Here is an 18,861-nt window from a genome sequence, read left to right as displayed (position 1 = left end):
AAACTTCTCTTTCCGGCAACAGAAGGGAAGTCGCGACTCACAACACTCACAAAAGAGTTCAAGAGAAGCGAGAAAGAGACAGAGAGGGGAGCTGGGTGCGTACCAGGGAAGAAAGAGACGTCGGCAACCGCGAGCCGCTGCAGAAAACGCTAGGCTGCTGCTGACGTGGCACAACCACACGCGGATTTTCGGTAGGCGAAAAACGAGCGAAATGGACACTGGAGGAGGAAGAAAAGTGGGCACCACTAGACATGAGCCTGGTGCCTTCAAAAAATGGAAAAATTGATTCCAACGCCGCGGCAAATGGTTTACTCGACTTGCGGTGAGCTGTACGGCAACGCAGCTCAGATGACTCAGCAGTCGTTGATGATTCACACTGCAGCTGACTGGCGACCGGGTATCCGCGCACAGGAGACGTGTGCCGCGTTTGCACACGGAAGAACATGTGGAGCTGCTGACCGTGTGTAGTTTTATCCGTAGCCAAGTGAAATACTGTGGAACTTCTTGTTACGATACACACATATTGATTTGGTTGGTCGTACGATTTTTCCTATTCTGTGGCCATTCAGCGGCGAAAGTTCTGCACTTCGCAAGGCATAAATCGGTCCTCTGGATACGCGATTCATAAGCAAAGCGTCAGTTCGTGGAAGGTTTGTCTGGTATTATTAGCGAGACGAGACTTCCAAAGGTTTCTCTTCTGCGCCTCGGTGCCTGGGGATACACACCACTCAAAAGCTGACAGTGATTCCGTCTACGGACGCCCCAAACCGGTGTGATTTACCAAGAAATGATTGGATGTTACCTACGAAGGCTCCGTGATCTGTCTCTCTCCCCTTTCTTTTCGACTTGGTTCCTTCCTGGAAAAACCACTCGAAATACTGTTCCTCTCTGAATCCTCCGTTCCCTCTTGGTTTCTGTCGCCGCCTGTCTCTTCGTCATGAGCTTTGTCTCATGTGTTACTCTCCTGACTGTATTCTCGGTGCGTGTTTCTTCTTCATATCTCCACTTTTCTGTCTTCTTGGGACGCGAGAGCATACAAACAGGATACGCGTTTTAGCGAGGCTTTGGTTTGTTTCCAACCTTCATTCATGGTGTGTTGGATCGGACACATTTGCTTCCTGGCGACGGCGGCTCCCTTGAGCGCTGGTTTTTCCCTTCATATCACATGCGGTAAAATGGGTAGGCCTTTAAATACCGCGATTTGCTTTCTCTCTCGGTCAACTACACGCGCGGCAAGAGTATTTTCGTCGAGAGCGCATGTACAAAATGCACCTTTGGCTCTCGTGTCCTTGCACAGCACAATACTTTGTCCTCTATGCTTCCGCAAGGAAACCAAAAAAACATGTTTCTCCGGAAACAAACGCACTTGGCGACCAACTCTTCATCGCGCCGACATGGGCTCGTTCCAAGTTTAGGTACGTAATGGACGTTCGTCCATTATCGGCCGGATTTTACACCGAACCTAAGCGCAAAAAAGGTATCTCATGTTTTTGCATAGGAGCGCCTGATTGTCGAGTGGAGTTATTGGAATCCCTTAGAGACGTTTTGCGGAACCCGAGATACCAAAAACAGTCGAGCAAGTCAGATTTAACCTCGTGAATTGAGGCTACCCGTCGATGCAGGCAAAATGGGCTGGAAACCTGTCCCTAAATTTCCGTGCTGTTGACGCGAGAGCCAATCCAGTGTGCTTTCTTTTAAAAAGGCGCAATTCTCCCGCGTACCCCGCGCCTGTGGACGCGACGCATCTCCAGGTCGACGGGAAATGTGGACGTTTTCGGCCATTTTATCTCTTCAGGAGCGGTGTCTTTGCTTTGATCTCTCACGGTTCATCGTACCACTGTAGAAAACGTGATGCGTATTATAGTTTTGTTACAGTAAGAAAGCCGAGAAAACACTAAAAAAAACGTGATCGGCTCGTGCTCTTCAGCCAAAAACGCGTAACCCGTGTACGCAAGATCGGCACTCGGCGAGCATTTTCATGCATTTTTCCACTCTGAACTGGACAACGCAGAGGAACAGCAGAAAATGGATCCCTGGCGTCCGCCCTCCGGTGCCAAGTTGCATCGCGTAGAAGGGATCCTGCAGTGCTCGACTTCGGAGGCATCTAGTCAAGCAGTTCTAACCGGGCCATCTGAGCGTTGTCTCCTTGTCGACAAAACGGAAGCTTTTGCAACCGACAGAAACCGTGAGGACGGTACGCAAACCGCTGGGAGGCCTGAGATGAAATCACAACAGAGCGACACACGGGAATTATTTCTGGTTTTTAAGGTCCACGGTGACGCATTGCCCACTTAAAGAATCGGCGAAATCGCATCTGTAACCAAATGAGTCCTGCGATTCTGAAGAGAGGAGTTGGTAGAAAGAGGCTCGTCACCAGGCATCGGAGCACACCCTGAGGGCGTACGATCCGGAACAAGGACCACCATGCGTAGCTGAGGCGGTGCCATGGGAAATGAGAGGAAGCGAAGGCGAAGGTTTCCACAGGAGAAAACAGAAAATCCTTCTGTGAGAAAAAACACGAGTTCCTTCCGTCCTCGCTATTGGAGCCAAAACGGAATTTGAGCACATGCACGGCACCCTCTTGCTCAGCTTCCACGGTAGACCGCGCCGAGACCTACGATACCTTTTGACAGGAAGACCGGGATACAGAGTAAGTGGTCCCACGTGCCACGAGTGAAAAAAGGTTCGGACCTCAAGAAAGAGTTGGCGCGTCAGGCCTTTGTCGTACAAATAGCCGAGCGCCTGGCGATACGTGTGTAGCGACGGCTCCTTCGCGAGCATGAGCAACTTGTCGGTAGCCCGTCGGCACTCCTTCGCCTTTGCATACGTAGTCGTAATTGCACCGTGGCGCAGGAGCTGAGAAAAGGACACGCACGGAAGCTGTGCAAGTTCGCCCCGCCGCAACAGCCAACGAGGGCTTCACACGCCCGCGACTTTCGCCTGTGTGCCATCAAACCTGCTCCGTAGCAGCCTGGCCACGCGGTTGCTCAGCTTCACATTGACTTGCACACGAGAAGAAAGGAAACTCAGCATGCACAGCGTCAAAAACGCAGGCTCGCGCCTGTGTGCGTGACACGGTCGGCCTCTGAGGAAACGCATTCCGGAGCGACAGAAAACTCGGTGTCCCCGGATTAGCTGGACCATATCGGCCGCATAGGAACTCCGCCACTGTCGGTTGTGATAGTTTCGCACACCTTCTATTACACATCCAAAAGTTTTGAGCAGAGACGTGTACATACACCCGCGTCACGGTGTGTGGCCACTTGCAACGCCTGACCGCGAGGTCGACTCTTCTAAGACGCCAGGCCGACGTTCCGCACGCTCTTCGACCTGGAAAATATATGTGCTGCGTCACTGGGCGAAGGCAGGGGAAGAGCAAAATGCTGAACGGCTTCGGTAAAAAACCTATGGACGGATCCTGACGAAGAACGCGCCGTGCGATGAAGATGCGAGAAGTGTGTTCTACTTCCATCCTTAGAACCGCGCAGGCGGACAGAACGGCGGACCAGGAAAAGCGAGGGCCGCCTTTGTTGACTCACTTCGGTACACAGATTGCGGAGCAGACAGCGCCGATGCCCGTAAGGCCTGCCCAGCTTGTTTCGTTTCCGGTTGTGGTGCGCGTGCATCGTGATGCCGCCGACACCGAAGCGTCTCTCCGCTTCGCACGGCGTCGTTATCGACACTCCCCACGAGAAGGGCGTTGCCAAGACGCTTCCGTTTCTCGCATGCAGAGCGTTCTCCGTCGAGTGAGAAGCCTCGCCACCTTCTGCGAGTCCTCGTTGCTGGTCGACTCGCTGCGCCGTCCGGTTCCACTGGCGAGCCGCCAACGTTCCTTCATTCGCGGCCGACTCAGCTGCGTGAGGCTTGGCGACCGGCTGGGCTGTTCCTTCGGACCTCGTCTCGCGTGTTATTGTCCACACCAGTCTCATTTTTTCTGGTTCTTCCAGGAAACTCTCTCTCGCACAAGCCCAGGGCGGCGACGACGTGAGACTGCTGCTGCGGAAACAAGGCGACACGCCGACTCTTTTCCCAAACGGAGAGACTCCAGGTGTCCGCCGTGTCTGTGCCCGCATGCCGGAGGACACTCTTTGGCGCGTCACCTGCGAGCCGACCAGAGGCTCGGGCGTGGGTTCGCGGCCGCAGAGTCGAGGAGCAGGCGAGGAGACGCTGAGTCGTCCCTTCGCCAGACTGCCGCCCTCCGTTTCTAACGCGCCTCCTCGACACCAGAAAAGCGCCGAGAACGAACTGGTTCCTTCCCGGTGACCCCCAAGTCCCGGTCTGGGGACCTCCACGCCCGGCACGGCGGACTTCCCTCTCGAAACCACGCGATGCGCTCCATACGCGTTCGGTTGGAAACGCCGCCCATTCACTGCACGCCGTGCAAAGACGAAGGCCAAGGACGGTCCTTGTGGGGCGTTTTCTTCCAACGAACCGGGCGCGCATCCGGCGCCGCAGTCTCCGCTTGGCTGCCGCTCGCGGTCTGCCTGTCGGGCGAGGGTCTCGCGAAAGGCCACGTGGGAAAAGGGAGACGGCGAAGAAAGCAGTTTCAGAAAGGCGGAAGAAGCGTCGGGATCACTCGCTGAGTAAAAGAGGCGGGGGCCGGACGCCGAGTCTGGGGAAACCAGCCAGAAGGAGGGCGAGAACGAGGACCACACGCGGGGGTGCGGCTGAGGAAAGATTCCTCTTGCAGAGACACCCTGTTGCGAGGCAAGAACCAGCAGCTGCGCCAAGACCAGCCTCCCCGCGAAGCGACCAAAAGAAGCAGGTCCGAAAACGGGCCGCGACAAGTGGAGAATGCCCGAAAGGAGCGGCAGAAACATTTTGGGACACCAGAGACGAAAGCTGGCGAGTCATGAGGATGCACTTTTCAGCTCTGCACTTGGCGTTCAAGACGGCCCAGGAGCGCGTCGCCGAACGCGAGAGGCGAAGAGGTTCAGAGACCGCGCGCTCCCGTTCGTCGCCTCGGGGGAAATTCTGGCGGAACGGCGGAAAACATTCGAGTGGATCGCGCAACGGGATGGGTGAATCCACATGGGGAAAGGGAAATGGGTTCGTTCCGCAAAACGAGGCGGCGCGGACAAGCAAAAGCCTGCATTTCGCTGTACCAGCGCGTGTGTATGCACAGAGGAGCGCTCAAACTGTGCTTTACCTCTCCAAATAGCGGGGGCGCGCTTCTGCGGCCAGAGCGGACGGACACGAAGGCTACAAGGCAGACCTGTCCATCTGTTGCGCTGAGGCAGGAATGTGAACGCTCTTTGTTAAAGACATGGCTGTGTGGCGACAGCATTCGCGCGCGAGACAACAGCCGAGAGACCCAGCCCGGTTTGGCGAAACGGCGGCAGAGAGTTAGTTAGGCACGTGTGTATGCATTTTGAATCGCCCGCATTTTCGCCCAGAGAAAGACGTATGTGCGGGGATAAGCACAAGAACAAGCAGATCCACGGATCCAAACGTCCAACGGAGAGAGAGACGGTCGATCTCGCGGCGACGAGAGAGGGTTAGGTCTGTCTTCTGTGTACAGCTGGTAGGCACGTCGAGCGGGCGGCCGTGCTGAACGCACCTTTTCTCCTCTCGATGCCTGGGAGATGGTCTTCCATGAAGATGCATGCGCTGCCTGCGGAAGACCAAATCACCAGCGGTAAACGACTGGATCTGCTTCTTCCCGGCCAGGGTTGCATACAGCAAAATTTGCGTGCCTAAAGCCATGTGGGCACCGCGGGCGCATGCAGCGCTGCATGCACATGCATCGCACGACCCGCAATAGCGGACACTTCTGGAGACTCGACTCATGTGCCAATCTTTGGAGTGGAAAGGGATTCGGATCTTGGCCGCTCCACTAGACTCAAGCGCCTTGCACTTTTCAGAAATTGATGAGCGGCCTTTCTCTCCTTGGGAGTTCTCTTCGCAGCGTTCGCTTCGGAGGACTCCCGCACGCCTCGTCTGCTCGAGTGAACGGTGAAACGCGAAATTCTCTGTAAGGGGAGAAACAGACTCAGTTTCGAATCCGCAGAGTGTATGCAAGTCGTAAGAGGCGTATTCCGCATACCAGTCTTTTTGGTCCTGTCGACCTAAGGGGGGGGTTCATTTTTCGGAAACGGCTGCCACGTAACTGTAGTGTACTAAACGACGAGGACGCGCAGGAAATCTACCCGGTCCCGCGCTGTGTATTTGCAAGTCTACAGCTTCCAACCGTGCTTTCTGAGGATCCTGGGAGTCGTGCTTTTTCCAAAAGCAGGTAGGAGCCCGAGATCTGGTTCTTTTGCACGCAAAACTGCGGTGGAGCTCCTGTGGTGTTCCTGCCGCGTTCCCTCCCCGTCATGATCTTAATCTCGGTCTGCTCTGTCTTTCGGCCTTCCTGTTCATTTGTGCCACGCTTTCTGGTCTGATGTTGTCTCTCTCGACCAGTGCATGTACACCTGACGACCTGTGCCGCCAGTGCGGGCGTCCAAAGCCAGGGAGGCGGCCGCACGTTTTTCTTCCGTTTCTTTTCGGTTGTTCTTCCCCGTGACCCGAACCACTTTTTTCACCAGGTCGTGAACAAGAGTTCAGACGTCCACGGACGATGGCGCACTGAAGATGGTCTTTTCTCCACACGATTCGTTTCTGGTCTCCCAGCATCATGAGCACTCCCGACGGAAGTAGGGAGGCTTCCGGCCCCCAGACTCTTTCCGCTCCGCCAGCAAGCAACTCAGCGGCGTCTCCCAGGTCCGCGTCCCTTACCGCTGCAGACTTGCAGGCTGCGTACACTCTCGGGCAGCAGCACGAGAGTGAACTGACTCAAGAGCTTCTCTTGGAGCAGGTAAGAGGCGCCTGAGAAAAGCGTGGAATCCAACGGCCATGAACGCTTGACATCTCTACGCTTCAGAGCCCAAGTTCCCGTCTCGAGCCCTAGACTGGATCTGCCATCTCTTTTTTCCTACAGCCGCGGCAGGTTTCAAAGTAGACCTGCTGCGGTCATGCTCCTTTGAGGGGATTTCTGCCGGGATGAACAGCCGTGGCAGGACGAGCGAAGGGCCAGCTGCGGCGGAGAAAAGAAAGACTCTCGAGGAGACTCTGCCCCTTTTTGCTTGTCGGGCTCGCTGTACAACCCGTGCGTCCGTTCGGATGGCGCCTGTCGATGCGAGTGAGGCCTTCCGTGGCTCAAGATTTCGTTAGGCCTTCCTTGCTGAGCAGGACACCGGGGCACCACGCCTGGTGTGCGCCGCCTCTTTACGTCACGGAGCGAAACCCTCGTTGGAAGAGAGCTATGGGCTTCTCCTTCACCCTGTAGAGGCCGGAAAAGAAATGGTGTGCTCTCTCGTGTCTGGTGTTTGTACGCGGGGTATTCAGGGTTGGCCGAAAGAGAAAATTGTCGCTGCTTTCAATCGCTTGACCGAGGCACGCGCCGCAGTCATTAGACGAAAGGGCGCAGGTACGTCAACGGATTCTGAGGCGTTCTTCGACCTCGTCTCTCTCTCAGACTCTATATCGGCCCGTAGACCAGCGGCGCAGAGGGAGGGACGAGCGCCCCAACTGGTCCGCGTCTGCGCGAGTCCAGACGATTCATCCAAATAAGTATGACACGCGTTTACCATCCGTCACTAACATGTGAGGAACAATGGCAACTTGTAGTGCTGTATGTACACCTCCAGGGTCAGTTTTTCCCTCTCGCGGGAGGCAGCCATCCCCGTGGAAAAGGAGGCTTCAAGCCCTCAAAGGCACCCCCCCTAGCAAGCAGCTCTGCGGCGCCTGCGGAACTGACTGGGCTCTTGTGTTCTGTCCTGTTGGTGTAGGAGAGTCGAGGTATCCCGTCTCTCTGTCGAGTCGAATTTGTCCGTTAGGCTACGTGCATGCCTTGGCTCTGTGCTTGCGTACGAGTCTGTGCGAAGCTCCGTGGGAAGAGAGGCTTCGCGTGATGGAAGCGTAATTTGGTCCTTGGAGACTGGCATCGCGTTTCGTCGTCCGGTCGAAATGGGGTCAAATCGTCGAAATACACCCGTTGACACATGTGTTCAGACCTAAACAGAAGCGGCTTTGCATCAGTGTGTAGGTAAAATGCATGTGCAGGTTGCCCGCTTTCTGGAAAGAGGAGACAGGACACCGTTCGGGTGCCTTGCCGCGCAGGGTTGCCCCCCCTCCCCCGAGCGAAGTCGCTCGAGAAGCTTTGGTGTTGTGTGTGATCGTGCAGCCCGTGGTTGTGGGGATCGGCGTCATTTGGCGTGCAGGCCTCTGCTGTCTTCTGCGCCCGTCGAATGTGATTGGAAAGCTCAAGACCCTCGACGCGTTTGACTACAAAGTTTATTGCGCCATAGAACAAGCTGGGACGACAGGTGGGTTTTTCCTTCCCAGTCGGCTAAGAGCAAGCCTCTGTTCCGCCCAGTGAACCGCCGGATGTTTCTCTTGGGGGCTTCAATCCTGCACTGTGGGCGCAAGGGCCCACGGTGCGTTTGTGCGTGCACGTCGCGCCTGCATGCAGCGACCGCCGTGGCCAGGAGCAGTGTTTGGTCTGGGGAAAACTGTGTTTGACCCTCGCGAGTCACACCACGGACGCCTTCAGGACGGCCGATATCTTCCGCGAGAGGGTGCGGTTTGCCTTGCCTTGCGTCTCTCAGCAGAAGAAACGCTGCGTGTTCAGTGGAATTCTCGCTCAGTGCTACTATTTTGTTGGTGTCTGCTCCGTGAGTGGTAGATGAACGCCAAGAGCGGGCTCGACACATCGAAGCGCGGAAAACAGGCAGATGCCGACGTGCGTGGTGCAAGCAGCTTTCCCGTTCTGTTCCTGCTCCGATGTCCCGTGCGTGTGTCGCCACATGCGCGCAAGAGGGGAACGTCGGCATGGAACCAAGACGCGAGCTCGACCAGGCAATTCCTTTTCGCTGCCTGTAGTCGTGTGCGTTTCCGCCACACCGGTTCTAGTGAGAGGCCGCGACCCGGCGTGTGTTTCCGCGTCATCTGGCGGTCTGTTCGCTTTGTCCACGCGCGTCCGCGTTTGCAGTCGATGCCTCCAAAGTGTTCTCCCGCGAACGCGTGCCGCGTTCAGGAGCTTGGTGCCTGCACTGTGATCGGCTGCGCAGGTGTATGGACAGCGGACTTGCGGAAGAGCACCGGGCTTCAGACTCACATTATACAGCGCAGCGTGAAACAGCTGTGTGACTTCCTCAAGCTCATCAAGCCGGTCAAAAGCATACACGTCAAAAACAGGAAAATGTACATTCTCGCTCACCTCGAGCCGGCGAAAGAGGTAGGTTGTCAGGGCGGGGGTCAGGCTGTTGCGCTTTTCGCGGCGAGTGTCCACGCCCGCGAGACCGGATGAAGCAGCGTCGGTCTAGGGCCTCTTTTCGCATTTTGGGTCGGCTTCAGCGAGCTAGTGGTTGGGTTCCGCTGTGCTGTATCTACGGCCAGATCGCACCTGCATGGAAGGAGCAGGTTTTGTCGGACGGGACGTTGTGGTTCCCCTTTAACCGAGGCAAAAACGCAAGATGGCGGATGGCGCTCTTGGGTTGAAACGTTTCGTTGCTCTTCCCGCCGTGGACACTTCGGTCAACGGGCAGTCGTTGAGCAAGCGCTGGGGTGCCGCCTGTGTTCAGAGTGTCTTCGAGATATGTCCTGTGAAAAGATATATCCGTGATATATCCGTGAAACACATTCTCACCGAGAATATCGGCAGCACCTAATACAAACTCAGGAACCGGTTGGTGCACGTGCATGTGTGTACGCGGTTCTTTGCTGAGGGAAGTCGCTTACCTCACCGTTAAGGTTTTCAAAGTTTACAACGCACCATGGCATTTCGATTGTCGGCTTCAAATAAGCACGGGCGTCACGGTTCACTGTTTTTCATCATTCAGTTTTCACGTGTATCGTCATCCGCTTTGGACGGCTAAACCGCTTTCCTGGTGTGCTCGAATTCGATCTTCACTCCGGATTCATAACCTTTGAGCTTGCCAACATCCAAGGTAGTTTGGCTAGCCATAACTGACTCTCTGTGTGGTTGCACGCTTCAGATCGCCGGCGGATCGTTCTACAGCAACGGCGAGTTCAATGAACACCTCGTCGAGGTAAGAACTCTTCCTAGGCAGGAGGAAAAACGTCTGAGGAACGTCGGCGCCTTCTAAAACGTGTTAGACGCCTGTTTTGCCCCGTTCTATCGGCCGTCTATTCCTGGCGCGGGTGTCTTTCGTTTTTTTTTTCTGGTGACTCACGTATCGAGAGCTCCGTGAAACAGTGAGCTGGTCGGTGGTTCGAGGTGCGGATTGGCAGGCCCTCGCGACGGAATGAGGATCTACGCTGGATATGCTTGCACCGTCTGCATCGTCTCTTTTCGCTCCTAGTCCGGCACGTCTGTCTCCGTCAGTTTTTCTTGAGTTTGTGGCTGGCCTTCTGCCTCGGAGCTTTTCTTTGGTCTTTCGATTTCGCGAAAACTTGGTACAGTTGCAGAGGCTTCTTCTGTCTACCCACATTTCTGTTTCACATGCCGTTGGAGGAATCTCGCCGACTCCTGTCCCGTCTCACAACTGTTTTTCGCAGCATCTTCGCGAGCAGACTCGGACCTTTCTTCAGAATGCCGGAACTGCCTCGTTCCAGGCACTGGCCGCTTACACGCGAAGCAGCGGTACGCCCTCGTCATCCTAGCGGTAGAGTGGTACACTGCAATGTGTGCAACTGCGCGGCATCAGCTCGGAGCTTCGAAGCTGAGAAAGGGTTTTCACGGCGCAGCCGAGCAGAAAATGAGAGTACCTCTGATCCGTAAAAGGATTCGGAATCGTCCCTCAGTCGCCGCTGCACGTAGAACGGGCGTGCGAGCCAGGGGAAAAGTCTGGTGCACGCCAAAGACTGACAACATCGTTTTCCACAGACTGCGTCGACGCCGGTGCTGTGCAGCAGAGCCCACAGGCCGGCAACAACTCACGGGGAGGCTGCTGGCACACAGAAGGGTGTTATGTCTCTTGCGTCGTGTGAGACGGGAACCCGGCGGCGAAAGGAAGGCGAAACTCACGTCGCAGAAGGAACCGTGTTTGCGGTAGAAGCGCATTCTGGGGTGCCGTGTGGTACAGAAGAGATTATCGTCAGTCTCCTCTACCGTCGCATCTAAATCGGTTTTCCCTGTCGTTCTCAGGCGAACGCAACGGTGCGACTTTTAGTGACGAGGATTTGGAGAAAGTTCTGAACAGCCTGGAATTCGAGCAGAAGATCTGCCGAGTCCCGACACTTGGGCAACCGACCTTTGTGGTAAGTGGAGGGGAGACGAACCGTCAAGGAGTTCGCTCCGATCTGTTTGAGGCTGGCCTCACCGGCTCAGGCTAGAGCGCGTCTGTGACGCTGGTCGGAAACAGACTGGCAAAAAGATTGCGTCTCACGCATATGGCCATCGGCTTCAGCGGTGCAAGCTCTTTTGATTTCCATGAACGGAGTTACGTATTCGTTTATCTTCGCTGTGGCGACCCGTCGGAAAGAGCATATTAAGGATTATGGTTTCAATTCTTGTTTGACGCAGCTGACTGCCCAAAAACGCGTAGCCTCTCGACGCACAAGAGCCGGAGTGTAACGTTCTTTTGTGTGGAACCGTGTATACGAAGATGCAGTCTTCTCAGCAATGATTTTTCACGGCTCTGTGTTTGGCGCTGCAGTGGAGCAAGTTCCCTGCTCTCTACGACCCGTCGGGCTTACCGTGTAGTACGTGCCCTGTGAAAAGTTCGTGCTATAGTCGGGAGGAGAACAAGATCTCTCCGGCTAACTGCGAGTATCTGTCGTCTTGGCTGGGGCTAGATTTCGAGGTAAGCTCCGTACAAAACAGCAATAAAGGCAACCCACGCTGAGCATCGGGGTTTGCGCGGTGAACGGCCGAGGAAAACCGCCTCTCCTCATCGCATGTCATGGCCACGATTCGACCGTTCTGCCATAGGGTTTTGAGGACTATTCTGCCGTGGTGACGCTGTGGTGTCTCGTCCACTCTAAAAGGGTCAAAAGGCCACCGATATAGCAGGGAACGCGGCAGTCACGACATGAGGCGGTTTCAAAGACACCATGCTTCTCGTGCCTCATTCCAAGACAAGGTACACATCGAAACTGATTAGCTTAGCTTGTCGCACACGCTTTTGCGAACAGCGCACAAAGGGATGCAGCGGCAATAAGGCATGTGCCACATTGTGATGTCGGTATCACAATGCACTTTCCCTTGCTCACATTCTGGAGAAACCATTGCTGTGCATCTCTTAGTGAAGGGGGACGAAGCCGGTACGCACTCTTCGCTATCTGGCAGCGCAGTGTTATGGTTGAGGCTTATCCACTGAACAGAACGGTACACTGGTTAAGAAGAGAGTGAGCAATTGCTTCATCAGCCAAGTTATGGAATGTAGATTAGGAAGTTGCAGATACGCTCTCGAAGGGTCTGCATCATATGAGTACGACAAATCATTTCTGAACGCCTGCTGGCACAGCGTGGGAATCTCGCACAACCCCGGCTAGTTTTCTCTACTTCAACTGCACTACGGTTTTCGTATGTCGGCGCTCACATCATCGTGTTTCCACTGCAGTTTGCGGTGGGTGGAGCACGGTTTTTCTTGGCCTGTGGCTATCTGTTACCGGATTTCTTCGTGCTACTAGCTTTGAGTCGTTTTTTTGTAAACCGCACTACACGGTGCGTAGAGCACGTGCGCAGGAACTCAGGGAGCACCAGTGCTGGTGTTTATGCCATTAAACGCTACAACTGATTCATCGAGATCGCATCTTGTCACCCAAGTCAGTCAAAAGCAGCGTCAGTTCAAGCACTTCATCAGCTGTCCCCATAAAGGATGCTGAGGAAGCTCAGAAAGGCTGTCTGTATCCAGGATTCGTTTGGGTCCGCCTTTTTCTGTGTCGCCGGTCCAGTTTTTCTCGACCAAACGCGTTCTATAGACTACTGTAGAGGTCCTAGAAGTTAGCGAGTTGTCGCCTCGACGCGAGTGTGGTCAGTACCATAAAGAACTCGTCTGTTCTGCCGAGATTTACCGCGTGACCGTCCGGGGTGTGAAACGTGATTCGCATGTGTTCTGCGTCTGAACAGGTCGACGCAACGTCCGAAGCAGAGGAAGCCTCGGCAGCAGACCCATAGACTCCAGGCGGTCGGTGTCACACTGCACGCAACTGAAGGCAGGAAAGGCGGCGCTCTCTTCTGTCGCCGGCGACTCTATTTGCATTCGTTTCTCTTCCGCATCCTACAGTTCATCTACTGCTCATCGTCTCCGTTCTCTCTTCTGCCAACGTTAAGTTCTGTTCTCGAGTTTTTCTTTCTGGCTGGTCTATGTTCCAACTCTTCGTGCGCAGCGTCTTTGGCCTTCTCCCATTCCGGGTTCTTCGCCTGTTCTCCCGCACTCTTCCGCTCTCTCTCGCCTACTGCTCTTCTTGAAAGCCAGGTATCCAAACTTGTTTTATTGATGGGCACATGAAGTGCTCGTGCCAGAAACCGCTCTGCATTTCCGTATATTCCGAGTATCGAAACTCGATGCAGTTATTTCGCGGCATAAACGACGCGGGCTCTGTTCGCGGCAGACAGGAGTCGCTGATCGGGTGAATCTGTCTCGCTCCCAAAAGCACAAGGCACCTTAAGCTCATGTTTTGGTGCCGGCATGAGAGATGCCCAGCCTGTTTATTGGCCTCCGCATCTCTGGGTATATGAACCCTCACTCACATGCTTCCTACCAGCCTTCTCCACCACGATTGAACGAGTCCGCGCACGGGGAAACTTAGTGATGTACGGATTAGTCGTTACCGGACCTTCGAACGAAGCGTGTGCTGTGGAGGCGTGTGAAAAACTTCTTCAGTCTGTCGCTCTCCAGCCCTGTTTTGCCTAGGGTCTCGTGAGAGGCATGCACATGCCAGTGCATTGCTCGAAAAACCCAAGTCGTTCGTGGAAACTTGCCCGGTATCAAAAAGCCTTCCTGTTCCTCGGATCTCCAGCAGCAGTGTCAACCGTGCAATCCGCCACACTATGGCGTTGTCAATTCAGCAAGGGTGTTCACGTCGGAGGCAAAGGAGCATCTATCATCTGGCAGTCTTTTGGATTCGAGGGAAGTGTGTGGTGGCTATCGTGCGCAGCGTCCTATTAAACGTTCCTTTTGCGCCGTTGCACGAAAGCCTCTGCGGCTTCTCGTTGCCTTTGAGTTGCGAATCCTCTGGATGCTGCTGCTCGTTTCTGCGCAGTTTTCGATTCCGATAGTGTGTGCCTCACAACGTGAAAGGTTTCCTTGTGCCGTCCACAGCGTGTGCAAAAACAATTGCTGCGCACGATTTAGGGACAGGGAAGGGTGAAGTTCTCTTAGCCTCCTCTTGCAGGACATAAACTTCGCAGAGGGTTTTGGAAGAAGCAGGAGCTGTCTTGACAACAGTCACCTCGCGCGCCGCACCGTATGTCCGTTCTGCTTTTCCATCACGTAGCAAGAGCCAGGCGATAAAAACAGCAAACCGAACTTCTGTGTACGAGCACTTCACCAGTGCACAAATGCACCAAACGCCGATGTCGGGAACAAACTCGATTTTCCTCAAAGTTCACCCCACATCTCTCTGGTATAAGGTACTTTTGCGTCACACCTCCCAAGTGCGCAACGGCTATTGCTAGCTTAGAAAAACTAGCAGTAAACGGGATTTGCGGCGACGGGAACCCAGTATTGCCCAGAGACTGCGCGATTGTGTTTTCTCCTTGTAAACGCTTCTTCAAAAAGGGAAAAGGAAAGACACGCATTCGCCGCGTATCTATTTTCCCTCGTCACCTCGTTTCGCCCATCTCCCAACTTTCCTGTGCATATAGAGAAGATGTCTTTGAGAACAAAATAGACGAGAGAGTACTTCGTAAATCACGTGTGGCCCAGGCTGACTTCGGTTTCATCCATTCCTCTACTCCACCTTCTTGCGGAATGAGCAGCCCTCAGTCAACTTGCACTTGCCTCCGGTCGGCTGGCAGAGCATGATGTTGCAGCTGCACGCAAACGCCACACACTCGTCAGGAGAGGGCTGAATAATCGATCTTCGACAAAAAATCCGTCTGGAAAGCGACATAAGGGGAGTGCCACGCACAGGCGCCAATGCCATATTCAACGACCAGGCAGAGGACTTGTCGTCGGTTAATACAAAACAACACATTGTTATGTGGTCTAGTCCAGAGGAAAAATGCTAGAAATTGTGCACGAGGGTGCGCATAAATGCGTCATAGCCAACGTGGCCATAGTAGCTCTTCATTACGCTATATCCTGCGCAGCTTGTGTGCATATAACTACGAATAAAGCATCCGCCTCTTCCAATCAAGGATGTTCACACAAAAACACTGTAACGACCAATAACAATCGGGCATGCGGAAATACACCGTTAACGACGCCTCATCTCGGGGCGCCGCTGTCAGTGTCGGGCCCCGTATTCAGGCACCTTTATTCAACCGGTCTACACTCAGGCAAATCTGCCAAGAAAGGTAGGCCGGAAAAGACCAAACACCCTTGCGCGAGTGATTGTGCGTCCTTGACGGGGCCGACACTAATCAGCTGCTGGGCATTTCCACGTCAACGAGGGAGCAGTGTGAATACGGATCATCACGTTATTATCACCCGAATAGACATGGAGTCTTGTTTGAGGGTATCCGGAACATATTGACAGTGTAGCGCCGCCTTTTATGCAGCAATGAAATTCGCACGGGCCTGATGCAACACGCGAAACATTGCGCACGAGGGAAGATGGCCAACAGAATAGCACCCCCTATTGAAAGCCGCCGGCAACCCAAACCAATGGGCACGAAGAGTTGAGAGCCAAAGTGCCTAGGTCGAAACAAGCGAGAACGCTTTGTTGCGTTGTCCGTGCGCAAACGCCGCTGTAGCTGCAGCGCAGTCGTCCACATCCTCGCAATGCATTTGCCTCCATGCTGGCGCATCGGGGAACACTACGAAATTCCCCCGTGCCGCAGCCGAATCCAAACATTGCCTGCTTCCACGTTCAGGCCAATTGAAAAGTGCTATTCGTGGCTGCTTCCAGAGAAGAAACACCACGACGCAAGTGGAGAAAATTCCAGGCATCGGCGTTGGCGGTGAGGGCGGCCCTCCAGCGTTGCCAAGCGGAGACTCGGGCGCCGCACAGACAGTACACATGACCCCACAGAAAACGCCCGGGACAAACAAAAAGGTGTAAATGCATTTCCGTCCAACGTATTGTCACCTCAGAGCGAATTTCCTCCTATATGCACGACCCCCACAAACGAAAATTTCGCGGGAGCGGGGCCAGAGTGGGGAGCGAGAAGCCGTTTTGCGAAAGATTTGCGCCCACTGTCTCTGGACTTGTCCACGATACGAAGCATCAAAATGCAAGGTTTTCTTGAAGATCTCCCTGGAAATAGACTTCTTACCTGCCGCAGAGGACAACGGTCTGAGCATGTGAGAAAACGGTCGTGATTTGAAGGCAGCCAGGGCATTTGACATCCATGAAGAAGGAGTTTGGGTTGGGAATAAGCCGTTTCAGCTTATGCTTGGTTGCCTCGACCTTGGGGTCGGGGTTAAGCAAATCAATCTCCATTTTTTTGATGAAAAACGAAGTCAGCACACGATTAGAGGGGCATGAACGTTTAAAGATCTAGGCACAAAGAAAGAGAGGAAGGACAGAGAAAAAGGTGGAAACGTCGGGCTGATAGGTCTGGGGCTGCGCGTATGTATCGTCACCGCCGCCCACAAATTAGGCATACAGGCCGAAAAAGGTGGTTTACCCGCCGCCCTCCGCGAAGATGGGGATTCGCCCTGTTCGGCTTATTATATGAGCATGCCGCACGTTTATCCCTCGTTCACGTCCCCGCCCGTAACAACAGCGGGTACTGTTCCCGCATGCAACGGCATGCATGAAACAAGGCAGTACTAGTCATTTTCGATTTTCTGGGAATACGCGTGCGCGGCTGCGCGGCAGCATTCGTTCCGTCTCCTTGCATGCATACACGAGGCACCAAGACGAACAGCGGCTCTCGTAAATTCCGCGTGTAAAAGCAGGGAAGGTGAGCACTTTGCTCCAGCACACCTTTTCTCGGAGGATTGTCTGTTCGCTTTGCGTAACTGCCAAGACCCGCGAGTCCTGTGAAGAGAAGGACGGATAGGAGAATCGAGGATGCGAACTCCGTTCCGTCACCGTGTAGACGGTGGAGTCCCCATTCACGCGTTGACAAAACGAGGCGGTTCTCCCTTTTTTTCCTTTGGCATCACCTTGACGCAGATATAGTTAGTGACGCGAACGTTGTTGACGGAAGCTTTGAGTCCTGATCTTTCCCCCTGAATCCCTCCTTCTTCTTTCAGACACCAGACGTGACGTCACCTTCCGGACAGGAGAACCATCTTCATAGCAGTATCATGCCGCTGCTCGGCGGCCGTTTCTCCGTGTTGTCACAGTCTCGCAAGGCATCCCAACCAGCAGAAGAACAATAAAGTTAGTCTTCGTAACGCTCAATCCCCTGCCTCATCTGCTCGAACTGCGACGTTTGTCCATCGCGTTCTCTGCGAGAACGAGGCAAAGCTGGCCCTAGAGGCAGGAAACAACAGGGATTTGTTTTGAAGTGATGCGCCTGTGTTCCAAGTGGAAGAATTTCTGCGTTTCACGGGGCCGCAGTTGTTCATTCATTTTCCTGACCAGCCATTTCTGGTGGAACTAGTGTCAGTTGTTCGTCAGCCTTTTTTTCTAACCAGAATGATAATCCCTATTCGGTGCTTCACCTGTGGAAAGGTGATCGCGCACCTGTGGGAGAAGTGGATCGATATGATAGACGAAGACAGACCAGAGGGGTAAGTGTGAAGTTCATGCGGCCAAACGCGTACCGCTTCAGACATGCACTGGTTGACGTGTACGGTTGCCGATATTTTACCGCACCGGACTGAGTAATGCGATGTCCTGACACCCGTTGGGGCTGCTCAGGGTTTGCTCCGAGAGGCATTATTTGTTTGTAACTCCATGAAGTGAGTTCAGGCTGCTATGTATCTAAGGAATTACAGCATTCCTTTGCTGTGTATTTCCTCAAGTGATGGCTTCGCGCACAGCGTTCATCGATTCAGCGACGTGCCCAGGATATACATTTACCTTGCCATTCATGTCTGTTACAGCCCCGTTAGGCTGAGTTTTTTGCGTACCCTATCCACGGCAGGCATCCATTAATGCGTTTTACTGGGTGTTCGCCTCCGTTTCTCAGTGACGGTCCATTTTGCTTTGAAGGTCAAACAAGACAACTTCTCTTTTTGGTCTCATTGTAAAAGACCGCTTCATGTTTCTGTTGTGCAGAGAGGCGCTGGATCTTCTTGGGTTAGACCGGTATTGCTGCCGCCGCATGCTGTTGACGCACGCAGATCTCATTGACAAGCTGCTGGCGTATAACAGTAGGTCACAGCAAAATAGCGAGTTACGTCAGCAGAGTCCTGAAGAAGTTTTTTGTCCCGTGTCTAGTTACAGTCGTTCCGTCTTTGGGGCGTTGCGAGAGTGGGCACTGAGATCCGCAGACATGCTTGACGTGGTTTCCCACTTCCGATTGTCAGTCAAAGAAAGGAGAACGAGTACACGACTTGTTTCGAAAATGAGAGATGAATGCTGTGGAGGTCTTTTTTCTCCTTTGCTACCAATCTGTGTTTCTTCCGTTGAATTAAATAGCTGAACGGACTTTTTGCGAGCGAAGGGGCACTGATGATTTTGTTGGGGCGTGATAAGGTGGATACTTTTCAAGTCTCGTTGGGATGGTATGTTAGTTCCAAATTAATGTGCGTACTGCTATTTTTGTGTGCTGCAGTTTATGAGAAGCGCATTGTGGAGAGCTGAAAGGTTCATCGTGACCACATTCACGGTTTCTCACCAGGGTACTGGCCGAAGTTCTCTGACGTTCACGTGGATGTTCACGTGCGGGGATAGGAGAGGAGA

At 53.9% G+C, this 18,861-nt stretch overlaps 4 protein-coding genes across 4 annotated transcripts; 2 read left to right on the top strand and 2 right to left on the bottom strand.

Moving 5' to 3' along the window:
- Nucleotides 1–2,104: 2,104 nt before the first annotated feature.
- On the bottom strand, nt 2,105–4,820 carry NCLIV_062370 (At5g09770, related; the record flags this gene model as incomplete). Its single annotated transcript, XM_003885788.1, has 3 exons — nt 2,105–2,215; nt 2,692–2,856; nt 3,540–4,820. The coding sequence occupies 3 exons, from the start codon at nt 4,818–4,820 to the stop codon at nt 2,105–2,107; spliced, it is 1,557 nt and encodes a 518-aa protein (XP_003885837.1).
- A 1,799-nt stretch (nt 4,821–6,619) lies between these two features.
- On the top strand, nt 6,620–13,066 carry NCLIV_062360 (putative DNA-directed RNA polymerases III, 39 kDa polypeptide; the record flags this gene model as incomplete). Its single annotated transcript, XM_003885787.1, has 8 exons — nt 6,620–6,799; nt 8,168–8,309; nt 9,054–9,220; nt 9,981–10,034; nt 10,504–10,588; nt 11,093–11,205; nt 11,604–11,750; nt 13,019–13,066. 8 exons carry the CDS (start codon nt 6,620–6,622, stop codon nt 13,064–13,066), a joined length of 936 nt encoding a protein of 311 aa, XP_003885836.1.
- Nucleotides 13,067–14,844: 1,778 nt separating this feature from the next.
- On the bottom strand, nt 14,845–16,500 carry NCLIV_062350 (Ribosomal protein S27, related; the record flags this gene model as incomplete). Its single annotated transcript, XM_003885786.1, has 2 exons — nt 14,845–14,926; nt 16,334–16,500. The coding sequence occupies 2 exons, from the start codon at nt 16,498–16,500 to the stop codon at nt 14,845–14,847; spliced, it is 249 nt and encodes an 82-aa protein (XP_003885835.1).
- A 1,149-nt stretch (nt 16,501–17,649) lies between these two features.
- On the top strand, nt 17,650–18,762 carry NCLIV_062340 (DNA-directed RNA polymerase subunit N, related; the record flags this gene model as incomplete). Its single annotated transcript, XM_003885785.1, has 3 exons — nt 17,650–17,744; nt 18,235–18,329; nt 18,734–18,762. 3 exons carry the CDS (start codon nt 17,650–17,652, stop codon nt 18,760–18,762), a joined length of 219 nt encoding a protein of 72 aa, XP_003885834.1.
- Nucleotides 18,763–18,861: the final 99 nt, after the last annotated feature.

The sequence above is a fragment of the Neospora caninum genome, chromosome XII, assembly GCF_000208865.1.
Source record: "Neospora caninum Liverpool complete genome, chromosome XII".
NCBI classification, from domain to species: domain Eukaryota; phylum Apicomplexa; class Conoidasida; order Eucoccidiorida; family Sarcocystidae; genus Neospora; species Neospora caninum.
Note: the sequence above shows the minus strand (reverse complement) of the source record. Positions and strands in the feature narration are given on the sequence as shown.